The 21,016-nt window shown below is 59.5% G+C and overlaps 1 protein-coding gene across 4 annotated transcripts; it reads right to left on the minus strand.

Annotated features, from left to right (window-relative positions):
* Positions 1-4: 4 nt before the first annotated feature.
* HDGFL2 (HDGF like 2) lies at positions 5-20,655 on the minus strand. 4 transcript variants are annotated; one of them, XM_028126360.2, is made up of 16 exons: positions 20,492-20,655; positions 17,773-17,849; positions 17,530-17,668; positions 10,504-10,695; positions 6,596-6,712; positions 6,411-6,482; positions 5,586-5,763; positions 5,410-5,485; positions 4,996-5,302; positions 3,670-3,767; positions 2,712-2,785; positions 2,446-2,516; positions 1,994-2,095; positions 1,531-1,744; positions 708-840; positions 5-304 (listed from the first exon to the last, which is right to left on the minus strand). In XM_028126360.2, exons 1-16 carry the CDS (start codon positions 20,561-20,563, stop codon positions 202-204), a joined length of 2,025 nt encoding a protein of 674 aa, XP_027982161.1. In that variant the 5' UTR covers positions 20,564-20,655; the 3' UTR covers positions 5-201. The 4 variants fall into 4 exon arrangements, with proteins under 4 accessions (XP_027982161.1, XP_027982160.1, XP_027982159.1 ...); XM_028126359.2 differs by having other exon boundaries at positions 5-301; positions 5,586-5,766; XM_028126358.2 differs by having other exon boundaries at positions 5,586-5,766.
* Positions 20,656-21,016: the final 361 nt, after the last annotated feature.

Consider the following 21,016-nt stretch of genomic DNA (forward strand, 5'->3'; position numbering starts at 1 on the left):
TGACTTTCATTAAAAAAACCCTTTATAGTCATTTCATGTCGGCTGGAAATCACAGAAGTTAGGCAGAAAAACAACCCAGGGCACAGATACAAAGGGACAGCACAGCGCTTCCCCAACAGGTCTCTGCGCCGCGGGTGGCGGGCGGGGGCCGGGGCAGGCCTGGGGCGCCTACGTGTGCCGGGTGGGCCTGGCCGCCGGGGCTCAGCTGTTCTCCTCGTCCAGGGACTCCGAGTCCGTCCGCGCCCTCGCGTGCTCCTGCCGCTCCTTCCCGGGCGCATCCAGCTCGGGGCCCTCCCGCGCGCTGCTGGTGGGAGCACAGGCGGGCGGGGGTGAGCCCTCCGGCTTCCCACCGCCGACAGAGACCCGGCGCCCCGGGGAGTGCAGCCCACGTCCGGGGCCCCCTACGCTGCCCCAGCCGGACCCCCGCCAGGCGCGGGCAGGCGCGGGCTCCTCAGCATCAAGCAGCCCACCGTGCCCGCTCCCGGGGCGCTAAGAGGAAGCCATCCTCCCAGAGGCGGGGCCCAGAGCAGCTCAGAGCCACGGAGCTCCCTCGACGGGGCCCCCGGGGGTCAGCGGCAAAGGTGGGGGTGGGAGGCCGGCGCGTAGGACAACTCCCCGTGGCCCTCACGAGAACGAGCAGCGCACGCAGTGGAGGCCTCGTCAGGAGGCGGCCCCCGCCCGGGGCTGCCACCCGTGGGGGTACTCACTCGGTGTGTAATGGCTCTTCGGAGGAGCCGCAGCCCGGCCCCTCCTCACAATCCTGTCCTTCCTCCTGCTCCTTGTCCTCTGTGCCCTCCCCCTTCTGGGACGTGGCCTCGCCATTCACCGGGGCGGAGAGATCTGGCGGGAGAGAGGCTCATGGGGCCCCGTAACCCTGCCCACTGGTTTGGGGCCAGGGGCCCTAAAGGAAGCCCCGCCTGCCTCGAGGGCCCTGATCCTGTGCGCCCACACCCCCCACCCCTACACCTGCTGGACGGCGAAACACACAAAAGCCTAAAGAGGGAGGAGCCAGTAAATGAGCGGCCACCGGCAACGGCGGAAAAGCCTGCCGGGCACAGAAATAAGGTGACGCCCCCTGCAGGCTGTCCCTGGGCCTGCTGAGGCCTCAGCTGAGCCATCCTGCCCCAGTCTGAAGGAACACTTCTCAGCAGCTCCATGGGCACCACGTGACCCCAGCAAGAAGGACCGCCCTCCCTTTAGGCAAGGACCAGTGCCACTGTCCCTGTGGGAGACACCCGTGGGGCACTGGTGCTTCAGTGGCAGAATTCTCGCTGCCTGTGGGAGACAGCCTCCTTCTCCAACCCGAGGCCTGCCCCAGCAATGCTCCCACACAGGGCCCGCACGCACAAACGCACGGCCTCCCGTGCTGCCTCCAAGGGTCTACGAGCAGCTCAGGTGTGTGCGTGCACCAGGCCCTGGCGACCTTGGGAACACAGCCAGGCAAGCAGCGTGCCAGCAGGAACATGCCACTCTAGCCGTGGGGGGGGTGGGGGGTGGGGGGGGGTGGAGCGCCGAGCGGTGCCTGCTCACCAGCGCTCGCCTCGACCTCCGCCCTCTCCGTGGGAGCCTCTTCTCCGGCCAGCGCCTCCGCGGCCTTCTCCACCTCGGCCCTCTCCTTCTCCACCCCAGCTCTGGTCGCCTTCTGGATGGCCTCGATCTTTGGTCCCAGGACCCGAGACTTGAGCCGGGTATAGACCTCCGCGGCCTTCTCCATCACCTCCTTGTTGGCCTTGTAACGGCGGATCTGGCCCGCAAGAGGCCTGGCTCAGGAGATGCAGCTGGTCTCACCCCCCGCCATAGGCCCGCCCCCAGCGCCACCACCCCTGGCAGCACCTTCCCACGAGCACAGCGCAGTGGACCCCGGCACTCCGGCCTGCCAGTGCGCCCGCGTCCTCCTGGACTGAGGGCCGCTGCGGCCGGGAACCCAGGCTCCCTGGGCAGATCCCTGCCTCGCCTGCCACCAGCCCCTTCCACTGCTGGGTTCCCACCGTACCTTCTTCAACGTGGCCACCACATCTGTGTTCTTCTGGAGGATCTGTGAGGTCACCTGTAGGGTCCCCAGCTCCTCTAGTGCGTTCAGACACCTCTTCACGTCCTGCAGGGTTAGGAGGGGAGTGAGGAGGGGCAGCACCTTAGCTGAGGGAGCCCTCGGGGCCCCACGGGACTCCCTGGGTGGAAGGTGGAGTGCCAGGGAACCCCAGGAACAGTGGTCGGGACGCAGCGCTTGGGAGGGCTGCTTGGCACCACCCGCTGGGGACACCAAGCAATGTACCTGAGGAAGCCAACCTGGGCCCTCTGGGGGGGGACACCCAGGAGAACAAAGACCCTGGATTTGCCCTAGTTTCCTGAGGCTTCTAAGGGAGCTCCGGACACGAGGGACAGGGGGACTGCTTGGCTCGGAGGAAGTGGCTGCAACGTGGCCTCGGTGCCCTGCGAGGGCCTCACCGGATTGTCAACTTTCAGGGCGAACTTGATCTCGCTGTGCAGCTTCTGCAGCTTCTCCTCCACGGAAGGTTCTGGGGCCAGGAGAGAATGGAACACCTGGGCCTGAGCAGGGCTGTGGGGGCCGCCAGGCCTGGCCCCCCACACCTGACCGACTCCCACGACCCTTCATCAGAGAGAGCCGGGGGCCTGCCCTAGCACCGCTGCTGTGACAGGAGCCAGCTCCTTGTTGGCTCAGGCTCCTCCCTGTCAGCGACCCGGCCCCTCACCTTTCTTCTTCTCCACCTTCCGGTCGGGCGGGAAGCCTTCTGACCGCTTCCGGGTTCGCTCCACCTTCGCAGGCCTGTGGAGTCGCACCCCCTTAGTCCCGCCCTGGACTCCCGTCCAGCAGCCCCAACCCGGCCACTGCCAGCCTCTGAGTGTGTGGTGGGGGACCCGCAGCCACTGGGAGGGAGACCCCCGGGGGGCCCTGGAAGCGGGAGGGGTGGGGGGGTCAGGCCCGTGGTGACCTGGTCTAGGCAGTCACCTGAAGTGACCAGGGAGGGCAGCCCTTCCTCTGGTTTTTGCTGGTAAACAATATCAAGCCTCCGAATTGGCATCATTATGAACATACGACTGAGAGCTAGTGGCTACTTAACAGAAACCCGAGTGAACGAATTACGGAAAGGTGCCCCAATTTGACACCCGTCAATGACGGAAGGCCTGTTTCCACAGCTTGGACTCGACATTCTACTTGGCAGAAGCTGCCGAAGTTCCACGGGCAGGTTCCCTCACTGATGCCAGAATCTCACTTGGCCAGTGGGCAGGGAGAGGAGCTGTGTCCCCTGCCTTGGTGGGCCTCGGACTCAGAGTCTCAGAACCACTGGTGTGGGGGACGGTCCCTCCCCTCGGCACTGTTGACATTGGGCGGGTCACTCTCTGGGGGGAGGGGGGCGCCTGGCCCCCCTCGATGCCAGGAGCACCCCCAGCGTGAGGACCACAGACACGGCGCGCTGACCCTGGGGGCAGAATCACAGTCCCGGAGCAATGGTTCCTACGTAAGCTGATGGGGCCCCAAGAACGGGACTCTTGGATTGGCTCTCTCTCCAAGACTGAATTCGGAAATCGGGTCGCTCCCGTAAGGGGTGATGGGTGATGGGTCCCCAGGAGGCTGAGAACCGCAGGGACCAGCACGGGGCAGGTGGGCCCCCAGGTAGCTGTGGGAGCAGAGGCAGGACGGGTGCTGACCTGGCTCGGGGCCTCTCCTCAGGGCGCCCTCTCTTCTCCTTCTGGCTGGGTCTCCTTGCGGGCTCTGTGCTTTGTGACTGTCTTGCTGCCTTCTTTGCCTACAGTGGCCAGAGAAAAGGGAGTGCTGGGAACGGGGGGCAGTGGGGGCAGTGGGAGCTCTCCTCCTCAGAGGTACGGCCTGACACTTCCCGCCACCACCTGTGCACTGTCGGGACCTGGCGCAACGGGCAGGATGCGAGGGGAAGGAGGACTCCTGCGTCCGGCCCATCCCCGGGCAGCAGCCTCTCAGGCCCTAAAGGAACACTCCATCGATGGGTGGGGCAGCCCCGTCGCATACATTTCTCCTGTGGCAGGGGTCTTGGTCCCCGTTTTGTGTTCAAAGGAAGAGAGACAGGGCAAAGAACAGAATGTCGTCCTGCCTCCTCCCGTCAAGCAGACCCCACCCAGAAGGTGACAGGCCTGGAAAGTCAGGCTCAGATTCGGGCAGGCCGTGAATGCCAGGAGAGCGGGGAGCGGACGGGTCTGCGGGACCGCACGGCACCTGATGGTCACTGCCAGTCGTCAGAGGCCTCCTAACTGCTCGCCATCACCCAGACTCCCTCCCTCCCTCCCACAGCAGCCACAGGGCACCTGTGAGCACGCGAGTCAGGTCCGACTCCTCTGCCCATAGCCCTCTAGGGCTCCCACTCACTGCGGTAAAAACTCAGGTCCTCCCCTTGATTCCCGAGGCCCCGCACAATCTGCCCCAGCCCCTCCTTACCCTCCCCTCCTCCCTCTCTCCTCCTCACCCACTCTGTTCCAGCCACACAGGCCTCCTGGCTATTCCTCCAACACACCAGACCCAGTGCTGCCCTGGGACCTTGGCTCGGACCGTGCCTTCTGCCTAGAGTGCTATTCCCCCCGCGCTGTCTTCCCAGATCACCTCTCGCTTCATTCCCGTCCTTACTTAATGGCACCGTCTCGACTAAAGCCTCTGGGGTTCACCCTAAAACAGAAAACCTCACCCGACAGCTGCGGCCCCCCGACCCTTTCTCGTCCTTAGCAATGAACACTCTGGAACGTATCTCAGGTCGTCCCGTCTCCCTCGCTTCAACGTCAGCTCCTTCGCGGTAGGGTCTCTGGGTCTCATTCGCGACTCTACCGCGACACCCCGGCCCCGGAGCCCTAGCGCGGCACGGGGCACGCGGCACACAGGTGCTGGAGGTCACGAACTGACTTGCGGGAAGGCGCCCGCCCCGCGGGGCCGCCCCTCGGTCACCATCCCCCCCCCGCGCCCCCCCCGCCCCCCCCGCCCCCCCCCCCGCCCCCGGGGAGCCCGGGACGCACCTCTCTCTGCTCAGCCTCGGGCCCCGAGTCGGAGGACGACTGCGGCCCCCGCCCCCGGCCCTTGCGGCCTCGCTTCCGGACGGGCTCGTCCTCGTCGCCGAGCTCAGCCCCGCTGCTGCCGCCGCTGCCCCCCGCCGGGGCCTCCCCGCGCTCGCGCTCGCGCCTCCGCTCCTTCTCCTCCTTCTCCTGCTCGCGCAGCCGCCGCAGCTCCTCCTCCTGCTCCCGGCGCCGCCTGGCCTCCAGCTCGCGCCGCCGCTCCTCGTCGCGGCGCTTCCACTCGCTGATGCGGTCCACCTCGTCGCTGTCGCTGTGGGGCGCAGGCCGGTCGGAAGGCTGCAGCGGGCCGGGCGCCGCCCCCCCCGCCCCCCCCGGGGGGGGGGGCGCCCCGTCACCGGCCTGTCGCCACGCACCCACCTGTCACTGCTCGAGCTGGTCGGGGGCCGCTCGGGCTTCGGCTTCCGCCCGCGGGGCTTTGGTGGCAGCTTCTCCGCTGCAGGAAAGGAGGGGGCGGCCTGGTCTATGTGGGTGCCCCCCCCACCCCCAAACCCCCGGCAGCCAGAGGTGGGGGGGGCACACCACGGGGACCCTACCTGGCTTCCTGCCCCGAGGAGGCTTCTTTACAGACACGTCCGAGTCGGAGGAGGACGAGGAGGAGGACGAGGAGGAGGACGAGGAGGAGCGGGGCGGCGCCGACGGGCTCACAGCCACCGGCTCGCCCTTGGCCCCGTCGGATTCTGCCTTGGAGTCGGAGTCGGAGGCCGAGGGCGCCTTCTGAGAGAGGCCGGGCCGTGGAGGTGAGAGGAACACAGAGCACGGACAGGCCTCAGTGCCCCTTGCAGCCCCCGACTCCCAGACAGTCCCTCCGACCAGAAACCCCTCACGCTGGCTGGGAACCACAGGCAGGCCCCCCACCCCCCCCACCCCGAGGTGCCTGCAGCACCCTGATCGTCCGGCTCAGTCGTGGCCTGTGACGTCCCCAGGGCCTCCTCTCCTCCTTGGCAGAGTGCAGGGGCACGAGGAGGGCCACTGGTTTCTCCAGCGGTTAGAGCTCTTTCGAATACACACTATGGCCTGGGGCACCTCACTCCCTTCCAAGGCCAGCGCTCTAGCGCCCCATCGCCCAAACTGGCCTCTGCGCTTCTCTCAGGAGCGGCGGGGGCATGGCGGGTCCGGCCCCAGGGAAGTGCTCTGCACACACCGAGCTCAGGAACCAGGGGCTGAAGCCATCAGCGGAAGCAGAGGTAGAAAGTGGAAGGTGGAAGGTGGTGGTCCCAAGGGCTCCCTGTGGCCTATGACCTACCCTCCTCCAAAAAGGACCGACTCGAACCACGGACGGTGCCCGGTGACCATGGAGAGGCTCTCTCGGGGTCTCCCACAGTCAGGCAGGTAGGAACAAAACAACAAAACACCTCTACCTTTTTCTTCCGTCCCGCAAGGGGGCCCCGCCGAGGCGCCCGTACCACAGCTTTCTTCTCGGGGGTGAAGTCCTGGGCAGAGAGAAGGGGGCTGAGCAAGGGCCCCCCAGCTGACCACTGCTCGGCTCCCATGCGGGCATCCACCTGCCTGCCCGCCCACCCACGGGAGCCAACCACCTGCTCACCTGGTCACTGGTCTTCTCTGACTCAGATGAGCTTTCTGAGTTCTCGTCCTCTGATGGGGACACACTGGCTTGATCCAGGTCGCTGGAGGCCTTTCGAGTTCGTTTTGAGACCGACATCTAGTAGGGGAGCAGCCCAAACAGATCAACAATCGGAAAGCCTGTGTGGGAGCAGAGCTGTCTCCCGCCTGGCCGCTCACACCCCGGAGAAGAGCTGAGGTTCTGGAACATTTGGGAGGCAGCAGGGACCCTTCTGAGGATGTGATTAAAAACCACGGATCTTGAACTGTGAGGACAATGTGCTCAGTGAGAAGAGCCAGACCCAGGACACATCCTGCAGGACCCCACTCCCAGGAGGTCCCCAGAGGAGTCCCGTCCACAGAGACAGAGAGGAGAGGGGGGCGGCTGGGGCAGGGGGTGGGGAGTCTGTGCTTCATGGGGACAGAGTCTCCGCGTGGGGAGATGGAAAGTTCTGGAGACGGAGGGTGGGGGTGGCTACAGGATGGTGTGAGTGTGCTTCATGCCGCGGAGCTGTGCAGTTAAAACGGCAAATTTTATATTACCTGTACTTTAGCGCAATAAAAAAAAAAAATGAAGGAAAAAACCAAACCAAGCATCCTTTCCCCAGAAAAAGACATATGCATGCGCTCTGAAACTAGACAGAGGTGGGGGCTGCACAAACGCTGGGAATGGATCACACGCCACTGAGCAGTGCGTTCTGGAAGGGCTACTTTTTTTTTTAAAGATTTTATTTATTTGACAGAGACCCAGCGAGAGAGGGAACACAAGCAGGGGGAGGGGGAGAGGGAGAAGCAGGCTCCCCGCGGAGCAGGGAGCCCGATGCGGAGCTCGATCCCAGGACCCTGGGACCATGACCTGAGCTGAAGGCAGACGCTTGAAGACTGAGCCGCCCCGGCGCCCCTGGAAGGGCTACTTTTTAACGTAAATTTCACCTCAATAAAAAAACAAAAATATACATATGCACACATGCACGCATACAGCCTGAATTCAGTTTCAGAGGTTCACACGTTCCCTGACGTCCACCCAAAGAGGCCAACAGAAGAATTTTTATGAAGAAAGAACCGAGCTTTAGAAACAGATCTCAACCAGGGATAACCTGGGTCTTCCTAGCCGGCAACTGCTGAGGTACAGCACATTTTCCCTCTGTTTTGTCACACCTGAGAAATGCGTCGGTTCTCATAACAACAGTCACCTGAGCATCTCCCCGGCTCCAGGCCCTGTCCCCCTAAAATTCCTGTGGTGAAGCCCTGACCCTCAGGACCTCAGAAGGGAACAGGGTTTGGAGACAGGGACCTTTAAGGATGTAATTAAGTTAAAATGATGTCACGGAAGCGGCCCTAATCCAGTATGACCTGTGTCCTCCTAAGAGGAGGTCAGGACACAGACACACATGGAGTAAAAACCACGTGAGGATGGGAGGGGGCGTCTGCACACCGAGGAGAGGCCTCAGAAGGAACCAGCCCTGCCGACACCTTGATCTCAGACTTCCAGCCTCCAGGAATGATCTCGAATCAGAGGTGGTCTGTGGTCTAGGGGCGCCGCATGCTCTCCCTTTGCAGCCTGAGAGCACAGGACTCTCAACCGGGGTGCTCAGGGCATCTAGAGTTATGACAGTAACTCTCGAGGCAGTTCCAGGGTAAGCGTTTTGAGCTGGGACGTGGCCCGATTCCCCAGACAAAAAAGCAGGAATCACAAGGACTAAGATGACCCAGGACCTGCCCTCCCAATGTCTACACGCCAGGGTGCAAGGGAAGGCGGTGGGGAGGGGCCCCGAGCAGTGAGATCGTGGAACCCCAGAGAGAACAGACCCCGGGGGGGCGGGGGCGGGCAGTGCTGAGCTACCAGGGCTCAGGGCTGGGGTCAGGGTCTGTCGTGTGGTCCTCATGAAGGAAGTCTGCCACAGAGCCGCTCAGAGGACAGACGGGAAGAGCAGAACATGGATCCACAGAAACACACCAACAAGTTAATGTCAACTGAAGAGAGAACATAGAAATCCGGCCGGGCCGGAAAACCACAGCTCCTCACGGATCAGGGAAAGGAGAGCTGCAATGTGCTGGTGCCACGAGGCTCCCAGGGAAAAGGTCTCTTAAATTCTCCCTGCGTGGCTAAAAGGTACTGTAATAAGAACTTAGATCTGTTTAAGGCAAAGCTGGCAAAACAAAACAAAACAAAACAAAACAAATCTAAGTACTGACTTACAAATAGAGGTTTACCTCTAAAGGGTGGCATGGTGGGAGAGGCTATTTTCTACACATTTCTGTTTAACCTCCCCAGCAACTGTAAACAGAAATAATGGGGAACTTCATAAAATGATGCCACTATATTGGAAAAACCTAAATGCCCAACAATTTTAATAATACATTGGTTAGAAATCATCCATGTTATAGACTACTTCTCAACCGCTAAAGACTACTACTTAATACGGGACATAATTACAAAGAAACGCTCAGCGTTTCACACAGAGTATGTGCATGATTGCCAATTCTGGAATTCGGGGCTTCATGCAGCCGCCCTGTGTGTGAGGCACACGCAGGACTGCGGAGAAACACGTCAGGCTGCGTCCAGTCCTTGGCACGGAAGCCCTCCCACGTAATGTGGGCATTTTCTACTAGCTGCTCCACGCTTTTCACACCTTACAACTTACAACGAGTGCGGCTGATCCTTATGAATGGAACCGAAAGCAAGTGTTATTTTTATAAATAATAAAAGGAAAGCCTTACTCTGTCAAAGAAGTTGATGATAAACCCTAGTCCTTTCATTTTGCACCCAAATGTTTAAAAGCAGTCAAAAGGCAGACAAGGCACAAAAGAGACTATCTCCAGGAGAACTGAACACTCTCGTCCCCACAGAAATCTGCACACACCCATGCTCAGCAGTATGTTCCCAGCAGCCGAAGTGGACACAACCCAGATGTCCATCAACTGATAAACGGATACACACAATGCACCCACCACACACGGGAACGTCATTCGGCCATCAGGTGGTGAACGGACAAACACGTGAAAATGGCCACCAGCAGGAGCCAGACACCCACACGCGCTGCCCCGGGGATGGACCCTGAGCCCACAGTGCTCAGGGAGGGAACCAGACACAGAAGGCCACATGGGGTGTGATCCCACGTGTGTGACACGTCTAGAACAGGCTCATCCACGAATGGGAAGGGGGCACATGGGGGCTGGGAGCTGGGGACTGGGGAGGGATGGCGGGTGACTGCTGATGGGGACAGGGTTTCTTCTGGAGTCATGGAATGTTCTGGAACTAGCCAGTGGTGGTGACTGCACAGTTCCGTGAGTGTACTAACAACCAGTGAATTGTGTATTTTGGAAGGGTGAGTTTTGTGGTATGTGAATGGTATCTCGATTTTTAAAAAAGTGTGTTAAAAAAAAACCATGTTAATCATGCAGAAAAATTATCTGCATATTCAGGATAAGGGCATAATTTCAGCTAGGAGGCTCCTGGGAGGGAAAAGCCAAGAGCAAGCACATGCATTCGAGTTCTGCCAGTATCTGTTCAGTCCGGCTGGTGTTGAGTAAAAGGTCGGGTTAATACAGGAAAGCATTTCAACTTCACACTACAGAGCCACGCTAAGCACACAGCCTTCCCCGAGGTGATAATCTACACAGTGGAAACAGTACTATCTACTGAGCAATATTATAAAGGTTAATGAGATGACTCATGTAAAAGAATAACAAATAAAAATAATAAAATACATCAGAATGAAACCGCGTATTAAAAAACAAGAAAGGCAGGACAGGGGGACAGAGGCAGCCGGAGGCGTAGGCCTCGTGAGGGAGGAGGAAGGCCCAAGGCATAGCTGGGGAGGCTGGGCTGCCTGTCCCCAACCCCCCCCCCCCACCGCCCCGGGCCAGGAGCTCCTGCCCCACCCCTACCTTCAGGGCTGCAGCCTTCCGCTTCAGGCCACTGTTGTCACTGCTTTTGTCTGAGTCTGAGTCACTCTCCATCCTGTCGCTGGCCGCTGTGGCGGTCACGGCTGTGACGGCCATGACCCCCCGGACCTCGTCGTCCTCGCTCTCACCCGCCGGGTCGGCTTCAGGGGCCTCGCTGTCAGAGGAACTCACCGGCTGAGGTGGGGGGGGGCACAGACCATGAGTCACCATCAGGCTGGGGTGGATTTCCCAATCAGGACGGTGACCCAGAGGGCAGAACCCACGGCGGGGTCTCAAATGTCAGGGTCTGGCCTCCTCACTTTCCAAACTGGGGACCCGCGACCCAGAAAGCCCCGAGAACGGAGGCTGGAGGGCGAGACAACACACGCAGGGGGTGCTAGGATTACAGATCAAATCTTGGGCCAGTGATTTAGCCTCTCAGTGCCTCAGTTTCCCAAACCGAGCAATGCGGATGGCACCATTTTGGCCTCACAGGGCTGTGGGCAGGATGAGGCAGAAGCGGGATGTGACATACTGAGGATAGTGCCCAGCCTGGCCAGAGGCCCACCAGAGTTGGCTTTTCTATCATTAATACTCTCATCGTTATGAACACAGGCCCTCCAGGCTTGCCCTGCGAGGCACTGTGATTTCTGTGTCACCCAGCGTGCCCGCTCAGGCAAAGAGAGCCACAGAGCCAGCAGGTGCTTACACAGCAACCCCTTCCGAGCTCGCCCTGTGCCGGGCTCGGGACACACTCAGCGGGCGCGTGGGCAGGGGCCTGCGTCGGGCACAGGGCGGGGTAGGCAGCGAGCCTGTGCAGGCGAGCACAGCAGGCCCCTGCCCCCGGGGGGTTTACAGTCCAGGGGAAGAGGTAGACGGGAGCCGCTGCGGCATGTTCACGTCACACTGTGGGGACAGGGAGAGAGGACAGCACTGGCACATGGGTGCCAAGGGATCGGGGAGGGGCAGGAGTATTCCGAAGTGCGTTTTGGGGCGGAACCTTGGAGGGCGTGACATTTTAGTTGAGAAGTTGTCCCAAGCATGCAAAAGGGCAGGGGCCAGACGTGAGCCAGATGGCATCCCTGCCCTCGGGGAGCCCACATGCTAACGGGGCACAAGGACCTGCACAGCTACAACGTGCCACGGGGTGCCCACGACAGGCCTGGGGGTGCCCAGCACAGCTGAGCCCGAGCGTAAAACCCGATCGTGTTATTTTGTGGGACTTCTTTACTGAATAACTGGTTTCTCTCTTTTTTTTATGAGAGAGATTGAAACTTTTTAAAGCTACATTCTTTTTTTTTTTTTTTTTAAAGATTTTATTTATTTATTCATGAGAGACAGAGAGAGAGAGAGAGGCAGAGGGAGAAGCAGGCCCCCAAGGAGCAGGGAGCCCGATGCGGGACTCGATCCCAGGACCCTGGGATCATGACCTGAGCCGAAGGCAGACGCTTAACCATCTGAGCCACTCAGGTGCCCTTAAAGCTACATTCTCTGCAAACAAGGCGAACGGCCACCTACTGATAAACACAACATGGCCCGGCTACAGGATGGAAACTACTGGGCCATAAAAAGGAACAAGGCTCTGACGTGGCTTACGGCGTGGATGAACCTCCAAACCACGCTCAGTGAAAGAAACCAGGGCTGAGGGGCCAAACAGGACTCCGTTTATGTGAACTATCTAGAATGTGCAAATTCACAGAAATAGAAAGTTCGTCAGTTCTCAGAGGTGGGGCACCTGGCCAGCTCGGTCGGTGGAACGCCCCATTCTTGATCTCAGGGCTGTGAATTCAAGTCTCACGTTGGGTGTGGAGCCTACTTTAAAAAAAAAAAAAGAGTTTGGGGCGCCTGGGTGGCTCAGTCGTGAAGCGTCTGCCTTCGGCTCAGGTCATGATCCCAGGTCCTGGGATCGAGCCCCGCATCAGGCTCCCTGCTCCGCGGGAAGCCTGCTTCTCCCTCTCCCACTCCCCCCTGCTGTGTTCCCTCTCTCGCTGTCTCTCTCTGTCAAATAAATAAATAAAACCTTAAAAAAAAAAATTATTAAAAAAAAGAGTTCTCCAGGGCTATGGGAAGGGGAGAGCTGGGGATGACAAGTAATGGGGAGGGGGCTTCCTTGTGGGGTGATGGAATGTGCGGAGTTAGATAACAGAGATGATCATGTGACCCTATGAAGGTATCAAAAGCCACTGAGGTATATGCTTAAAATGGTTAAAATAGTGAATTTCCTGAATCCAAAAAAAAAAAGAAAAAAGTCACATTCCCTTGGTGTCATCACGGCTGGGGCATCAGTGGGTCGGGGTGCTGCATGCACACCGGCCAAGAAAAAAGCGGGGGGACAAGAAGGAAACGCACATGTGAGGACCCTCCAGGGCCACGCCGACAGGACGCACGAGGTGAGACCAGGACCGAGGAGCAAGGAGAAGTGGAAGCGTGGGCCGCCAGGGGCTCAGGAGGAAGGGAACCCGCCAGCGCTGGACAGCAGACGGGCAAGGTCTTGGCAGCACATCAACACGGAAACGCATTAGAAGAGCGGAAATGTGGGTGCCAGAGCGGGGGCAGCCAGAGGGAAAGGGCGGGAGGGGACCCGGCCCGTCCATGACCTCCTGCAGGAAGCCCCCAGTCCTTCCCAGGTTATGAGCCCATCCGGCCTTCACGTGGCCGGGTTAACAGGTGAGAAAAATAAAGGCCAGGTGTTGGCAAGACCTTGCACTCAGCACCGAGGACCTTTTATCTCCCCTGTGGCACAGTGACAGGGCCCAATCTGTATAATGCTTGACAAGATTGAAGGATGTGACACTAAGTAGGTCAGGCCCCGAACCTCAAACGATAGGAGAGAATAATGTCGCTTTCTCGGTGGACTTCCATCACACCTTGCACCAGGGCGCGGACTCTCTTCACGGCAGCCCTGGTGGGGAGCAGGGAGACATGACCCCTGTTCTCCATGGCAGGGGAGGCACAGCAGCTTAGAGGCTAAGTGACTAGGCCCACGGCTCTCCTACAGAAGGGTCAGCTTCAGTAAGGGCTGGCACTGGTTCAGAGCGAGCCCCTGCCCCAAGTTCACCATCTCTCCCTGGGTGTACCGGGTATGAACGGTGACCCTCATTTTGCAACTGAGGAAAAGGTGGCGTGACAGCTCAGGATCACAGCGACTATGTGACAGGGGCGGGATACCAGTCAGGTCTGCCTTGGTCTCTAGGCCCAGGCCACTGGACGCAGCTGCTGCTGATTAAAACCCCTCCTTGCTTCTGCCAAGCTCCCGACTAACTGGGGTCCAACTCACGACTCTCAGGTGTGGCCAGGTGGCTGGGGCAAACGGGCCTGTCCCAAAATTAGGAAAACAGACTCTCTGGGAAGGTAAGTGACTGGCCCTACCTTGTGCCCGTAGATAAACCCGGGAACTCTGGATCTCCTGGGGTCAGCCCACAGGATCTAACTGCCTGCCGGCAAAGGTTTGGGGAAATCTGGTCCACACAGAAAAGGATGGGGCTCAGAGAGGAACCAGGAGACAAAGGCTAAGAGCCAGCCGACCTCCAACCATCCCGAGCCTGATGTCCTGGTGACGGAGGCAAGCATTCATGTCTCTCAGCGCCTTAATGGATCAGGAGGGTGACTGAGGCGGAGTGGGAAGGTCACGTCCAGCCTGGCCTCATTCGAAACTGGTACCTTGTCACCTGCTCAGCCCTGTGCCTGTGCTAGGTGCCTGATGTGCGCTTGCTCACGGGGCTCCCCCCAGCAACCCTGGGAGACGAAGACACTACCATGACCCTCTGTCTTAAATGAGGAGACTGAGGCTCAGAGAGGCAATGTGGAGCCCCAAGGCTCAGAGTAAGCAAGTGCTAGAGCCGGGACTCGAACCCAGGTCCCTGTGCTCACATCACAGGGCTCTTAACCCCAGCCCAAGGTGCAGAGATTATTCTCGGGGCCCTCCTCCAGCCTGGGACATGGGAGGCCCGGGCTTTAGCCCTAGCTCATGCTCACCAGCTTGAGAACCGTGGAGAGGTCCCTGTCCCTTTTCCTCTATTGAGGGACAAGCATGTATTTCTAGGATCCTTCTAAGCCAATGGTTCTCAACCAGAAATGACTTTTGTTCTCTTGGTGGCATTTGGCAATTTCTGGGGACATCTGAGGCTGCTGAAACTGGGGCGCTCCTGACATCCAGTAGGTGGGAGCCAGGGATGCTGTTAAATACCCCACAGTGCCCAGGAGCACCCCCCACCCCCGCCCACCCTGGGCCTAGAACGATCCAGCCACAATTGCTGAAAAACCCTGGTCTAGGTCTAAGAGGCCTCAGATTCTAGCTGGGTCCCTCTGGGCCTCAGTTTGCTTATCTGGAAAATGAAAAAGATGCTACCTGCCCAGGCTACTCTCAGGATTACTGTGTGGACCAGAGGACAATGAAGTTGGAACCACACTCAGATACCACCTTCCACCTCCCACCTTGGCAAGGAGATGCAGGAACAGGGCCTGCTGTCCCCTCTTAGTGGAAGAACCAGCTGAGTTAAGGCTGTCGGGAAGAATGAGTATGTTCTCTGCATGCAAACCAACAGTCAAAATATATTATGGGGAGGGCGCCTGGGTGGCTCAGTTGGTTGGGCAACTGCCTTCGGCTCAGGTCATGGTCCCGGGGTCCTGGGATCGAGTCCCGTGTCAGGCTCCCCCTGCTCTGCGGGGAGCCTGCTTCTCCCTCTGCCTCTGCCTGCCATTCCCCCCGCTTGTGCACTCTCTCTCTCTCTCTGTCAAACAAATAAAATCTTAAAAAAATATATATATACATTGGGGCACCTGGACGGCTCAGTCAGTGGAGCGTGCGACTCCTGACCTCAGGATCCTGAGATCCATGATGGATGTAGAGATTATTAAAAATAAATAAGTACGGGGCACCTGGGTGGCTCAGTCGTTAAGCGTCTGCCTTCGGCTCGGGTCATGGTCCCAGGGTCCTGGGATCAAACCCCACATCGGGCTCCCTGCTCTGCTGGAAGCCTGCTTCTCCCTCTCCCACTCCCCCTGCTTGTGTTCCTGCTCTCGCTGTCTCTCTCTGTCAAATAAATAAATAAAATCTTTTAAAAAATAAATCATAAATAAAAATAAATAAGTAAACTTAAAAAAAGATATATTTTGTAGAACAATAAGCAAAATTAAGAATTCTATTCTTCAGAAGGGAAAGCTGTGTAGGATTTCATAGGAATACAGAACCTCAGAGGACATACAAGAAATGAGTAGCTATGGTTATCTTGACAGGACATTGCAGCAGAGTGACCGGGAGGCAGGGCAGACTGCCCACTATCCCTACGCGCCTCTGTATCTTATCCAATTGTGTACCGCGAGTCTGCGTTCCCATTCAAGATGGAAAAAGAAATGAAAAACTTGAAGGCTACACAAAGAAACCGCTCCGGTACCCACACAGGGCTGCTTCCGAAAGCGTGCCTGTGGCCTGGCTCCATCAGAAACATCCAGGCTGACATGCGGTAAGAAACACCTCAGGGGTCCCAGGCCTGAGCTCCTGAAACCCAAACTTCCATGCGTGGGGCCCACAAATCTGCATCTTAAACGGACCTTCAGTGTGGAGCCATAGGCTCGTTAGAGAACCAAAGAGCAAGACAAGCTCTCAGACTTAACAGCTACTTCTCAACCTGGGGAGTCTGTTGTAGGGCCAGTTTAATGTCAAGGTTGTACCATTTTTGAGTTTATTTCCTCGAGGGCAGGCATCTACATAGCACTTAGCAAGCCGTGGGCGTGCAATAAATTTTAGATGGTGTGATGATTCACCAGCAGTAATAAGCTTAGGACGTAACCAACAGCACTTGAGCTGGGACCAGGGAAGGATCACACAGAACCCAACTGTCTTGAAGACCTTCCGACCCATTCACCCACGAAGCCAGGAGACACGGTGGGCAGCAGAGGGGGAATCTCCTTCTCCTAGACCCACCTGAGGAGGTAAAAGCAGACCACCACCAACATCCACTAAATGTGAGCCTGGCCCCGTGAGAAAGGGGTGCCAAACCCTCAGGGCTCAAGAGACAGCGCCGGTGAGCGAACCTGAGCTCTCAGGAGGCCAGAAGTGGGTCTGCTCCATCTTGGACTACTGGTCCCTCAATACAGCAGCGCCTACCAGATCAGTGGTGGCTGAGCTCACACACACCAGACCCTCTCCGCCTCCTGCGACCCTCCCCACAAACCAGGCCGCAGGCCCTCTTCTTCTCCAGCAAGGACACTCTGCCCCCTGTAGTTTGCTTGGCCTCCCAGCCAACCTCACGCCCACCCCTCCTGAAGCCAGACTACTCTGCGTCCCTGCACCTCCTGCAGAAATAAAAAAAATGGTGGCTGAAAGCAGAGCAGAGAACCCCAGCCCAGCCTCCCCTCATATCTGCATCTCTTCCCAAAATGCCCAGAGCAAGGTAGCTCTCTGCCACCTTGCAAGGCTTTCCATGAATTTCACTTCGACTCTTCTGAATTCCTTCTTTCCCTGAACATTTCCTGACACTGATTTGCCACTGAGATGTCATCTCTGTGGTTCTTGGCACTTTTTTCCACCTAAGCAAGAACTCTCACATTGATTAACCACAGCCTTTTCTCAAGCCTAAAATCTGGCAGTAATGGGGGAAGGGAGGTGTGTTAGTGACAAAGTTTTTTTTCTGAAAACACAAAAGACTTTTTAAGAGCTGTAATAACGCTATTATAAACCCAAGCTAACTGCAGAGCACTGGGTTTCACCAGGGGTGGTCCTCCAGCCCTCCACAACCCCAGGGGTACTCGTCAATGTCTGCAGACGTGTATGGTTGTCATGACTTCGGGGACGGGGGTCGGGTGGGGCACTGCTGGCATGGAGTGGGTGACGCCAGGGATGCTACTCACCCCACCGTGCCCAGGATGGCCCAGGACACCCCGACAGAGAACAGGCAGCAGTGCCAAGGGGGGAATGAGCCCTTGCTCCTTTCCTATGAGACAAGCTAAGACCACCTGTGGCGCCCAATTCGCGCATGAATTGAGCTCTGCAGACACCACACCAGTCATTCTCCATCCCCAGGTACTCACCAGAGGAGCACTGTAGCTGGCGTGGGGATTGTTCTGGATCTCCCACAGTCCCTCATTGAAGCCTTTCCTCTTGTTGGGTTTCCCGTACTTATCTTTACATTTGTCGTAAGGAAACAGGTCCTTGGGTCCCAGGAAGGCTCTGGAGAAAGGAACCATGGGGGCCAGTCCCAGGTGAGTCGGGCCACCCAGGAGGCCCCAGGAGGCACCAGTTGGGAAAATCAAGCCCCACCTGCAGACACTTACGTTTCGTGTGTACCAAAGAAGAAAATGGGGTACTTGTTGGGCGGGGGCTTCACGGCACCGTCAGCGATGTCATCGATCTGCAGTGACAGGCAGGTCAGAGGGTGGCTGGGGGACACCTTCACCCACTGACCCAGGAAATCACTGAGAAACCAGCTAATGAGGTAAGCACGCTGGGAGGAAAGGAGTCTTCGACTGAGGGAGACACATCACCTTCCAGTGAGGCATCTGCATTCTTCTAGGAAACCCCCCTCTGTGAGTACCTGTCCCCTCCCCCCCGCCCCGAGTGTTCTCTCTGCCTCCAGGGTAGGTGCTTCACCTGAGCAAAGCTCCAGGAGATGGGGTCAAGCTCAGTTTCTCTACACTCCCAGGACCCTCCCACGGGACCCCTCCCGCAAAGAGGCGATCGGTGGTCGGTGGTCGGTCTCCCAGAGGCTGCAGCTGGCAGCTCCAAAGATGCAGAGGGTGGGGGGTGGGCTGCAGGAGACAGGCCCTGAGCATCCAGGAAGTCCCACCCTCTCCCTACAGGCCCATGGGCCCCGGCAGCTGTCAGTCACCTCCCCACAGGAGGCTAGCAGCCCCTTCACTTCCAATCAGGTGCTTGGAAATGTTCCGGGCTTAGAGAGCTGGCAGGAGGGGGGACAGAGGAGAGAGAGAAGCTGGTACTCTGGAAAGTAGGGAAGTGCCCGTAAAGTTTCATGGCTCTAGAGTACCCCCAAGAAAATAAGCCCGAGCAAATCAGGTTATAAAGTGAGTTTTCTGGTCCCCATTAATCCCTTCGCATCCTCTACTATGCCTGGGGGTTACTGGAACCTTCCCTGCCACCCCTCACCCAGCTACCTTCCCCAGTTCTCTGGGCTACTTTTCAAAGTCCTTGGTCCCTGGGCATCTGGCATCCATCCCAAGCATCCCACTCATGCACAGAAGCTTCCCCAAACTTCACCTCCCTGAGAACTAGCCTGCCACGCCTTCCAGGCCTGGCTTCTGCTCTGACCTCACCGAGGACCCGCCTCTGAGCCTGAGGCTCAGATATCCTAGCGGCAGCACCAGCTCCAACTGTGCTCAGGACCGCCTAGCCAGTGTCCCTTCCTGGCCTCCTGTGGCAGGCTCTCTGCACCCAGACCCCCAGCTCTGCGTGATGCCCTTCTACTTACTCCCACCCTGAGGGAGTCCAAAAAGCAGGGCGCAAGGCTGAAATCTCCAGCCATCTCACACTACTGCCTGGGCAACTCCTGTGCTGCTTCAGTTCCAGCCTCATCCTTCCCATGCCCCCTGCTGCTGCCTGGGCCTCTCACCCCCCACCCCCCAAATTCCTTCAATCCTGTCATGCATATTCCACCAGCCTAGGTTCTGGGGCAACTTTATCCCTAAGACGTGGGGATGACAACATCCAGGTCCCTCCTCCACACTGGCCTGCCCTGGATAGTGCCTGGAACTGCACTCTCTGAGACTTCCAGACTCAGGACGCCCTGCACCCGCCAGACCCTCTGGGTCCCCTGGATCTCCACTTCTACACGGGATCCCCAAAGTCCCCGTGGCTCAACCCCTCCCCTCAGATGCTCTCCCTCTTGGGCTTGAGCCTGAAAAGGTATCTGATTCAAGTATCAGGGAGGACCACGCCAAGATCCCCCTCGGCCCCACACCCCAGCCAGCCCCCTCCGCCAGAGGAGTGTGGGGGGCTCCTCACAGGGCACCAGCCCCCCAGGCTCCCTTAAGCAAGTCTCATTCCAAGCTCTGGTCCCTGACACCCCACATTATCAGATGAGTCCTCTCAGCTCCAGTGATCCTGTGAACACAACCCCCGCGCCCCATTTCCAGCCCTAGCCTCCCTCAGCCCCCCTCTGCCTTAACCCTCACCGCTTCTCCCTTACTGCATCCCTCATCTCTAGCCCGCCCGCACACATGGCCTGGGGCCGCACAATGAGATCTTCAGTCGGGGCACCCCCTTCCCATCCCTGTGATCCCTCTCCTTAAACCCGGGTTCCTCAGCTCTCCTCACACCACCAACTCCTTCAAACTTGAACCCTGCCCCCTCAGGCCCCAAGTCCCTCAAACCCCACCTCCCTTGGCTCTGGGCCTCCCGGCGGCCCCCACACCCCCGGCGCGGCTTCCCCCAGGCCCCGGGACCCCCAGACCCCCGGGGCGGCCTCCCTCAAGCCCCCGGGACCCCCAGAACCCCGCGCGGGCTCCCTCAGGCCCGGGGACCCACGGACTCCGGTGCAGCGTCCCTCAGGCGCCGGGACCCCCAGATCCCCGCGCGGGCTCCCTTACGCCCGGGGGCCCTCAGACCCGGCGCGGGGTCCCTCAGGCGCCGGGACCCCCAGGCCCCCGGCGCGGGCTCCCTCAGGCCCCGGGACCCCCAAACTCCCGGCGCGGGGTCGTTCAGGCCCCAGGACCCCCAGGCCCCCGGCGCGAGCTCCCTCAGGCCCGGGGACCCCCCCAAGCCCCCGTTGCGCGGGTCGCTCAGGCCCGGAGCCCCCAGACCCCCGCGCGCGGATCCCTCAGGCCCGGGGACCCCCAGACCCGTCGTGCGGGTCCCTGAGTTTCGGGGACCCCCTCGACCCCCGGCGCACGGGTCCCTCAAGCCCAGGGACCCCCCCAGACCCATGTTGGGCGGGTCCCTGGAGCTCGGGGACCCCCCGACCTCCGGCGCGCGGGTCCCTCAGGCCCGGGCCCCTACTGCCCCACCCCCCCGCCTGGCCCATCTCCCGCGCGGCCTCACCCGGGCCGGCCAGTGCGGGTAGCCCTTCATCTTGGCGAACACCAAGTCCCCGGGCTTGAAGGCATGCGGCATGCTGGCGGCAGGAGGCCCAGGCCGCAAGTAGCGGCGGCAGCAGCGGCGGCGGCGGCGGCGGCGGCAGCGGCAGCGGCTGCGGCGGCGGCAGCGGGAGGCGAAGCCGGGGGCGGGAGCAGGGCGCCGAGGGGGCGGGGGCGAGCGCCTGGGCAGAGAGCCGGCGCGTGCTTATTGGACTGCGCGCCGCCGGAAGTCCCGCCCTCCGGCCTTCACGGGCGGGAGACGCCGTCGCTCAGGACCACGTGCGGGGATAGAGGCGCACGGGGACCAATGAGAATAAGAGTTGGAGCTGAGCAAGTTAACGGGATTGGGTAACGGGTAGAGCCAAGGGGCGTGACCCAGAGGCCTAATGGGAGCGGGGCGGAGGTTATGGGAGGTGAAAGGGGAAAGGTGGGAGGAGGGAAACGGAGACTTTCAGGGAGTGGTGAGGCGGGCCGCCAGGCTCCTTCGGGG

This window comes from Eumetopias jubatus, unplaced genomic scaffold, assembly GCF_037043125.1.
Source record: "Eumetopias jubatus isolate StellerSeaLion01/CBP00866 unplaced genomic scaffold, mEumJub1_p1.0 scaffold_1, whole genome shotgun sequence".
Taxonomy (NCBI): Eukaryota; Metazoa; Chordata; class Mammalia; order Carnivora; family Otariidae; genus Eumetopias; species Eumetopias jubatus.

Coding starts and splice junctions, on each gene's coding strand:
- HDGFL2 (XM_028126358.2), bottom strand. CDS start 20,563: ATGCCGCATGCCTTCAAGCCCGGGGACTTGGTGTTCGCCAAGATGAAG. Junction 5,303..5,409: donor ACCAGCTCGAGCAGTGACAG/GTGGGTGCGTGG, acceptor TGCGCCCCACAG/CGACAGCGACGAGGTGGACC. Junction 305..707: donor GAAGAGCCATTACACACCGA/GTGAGTACCCCC, acceptor TGCTCCCACCAG/CAGCGCGCGGGAGGGCCCCG.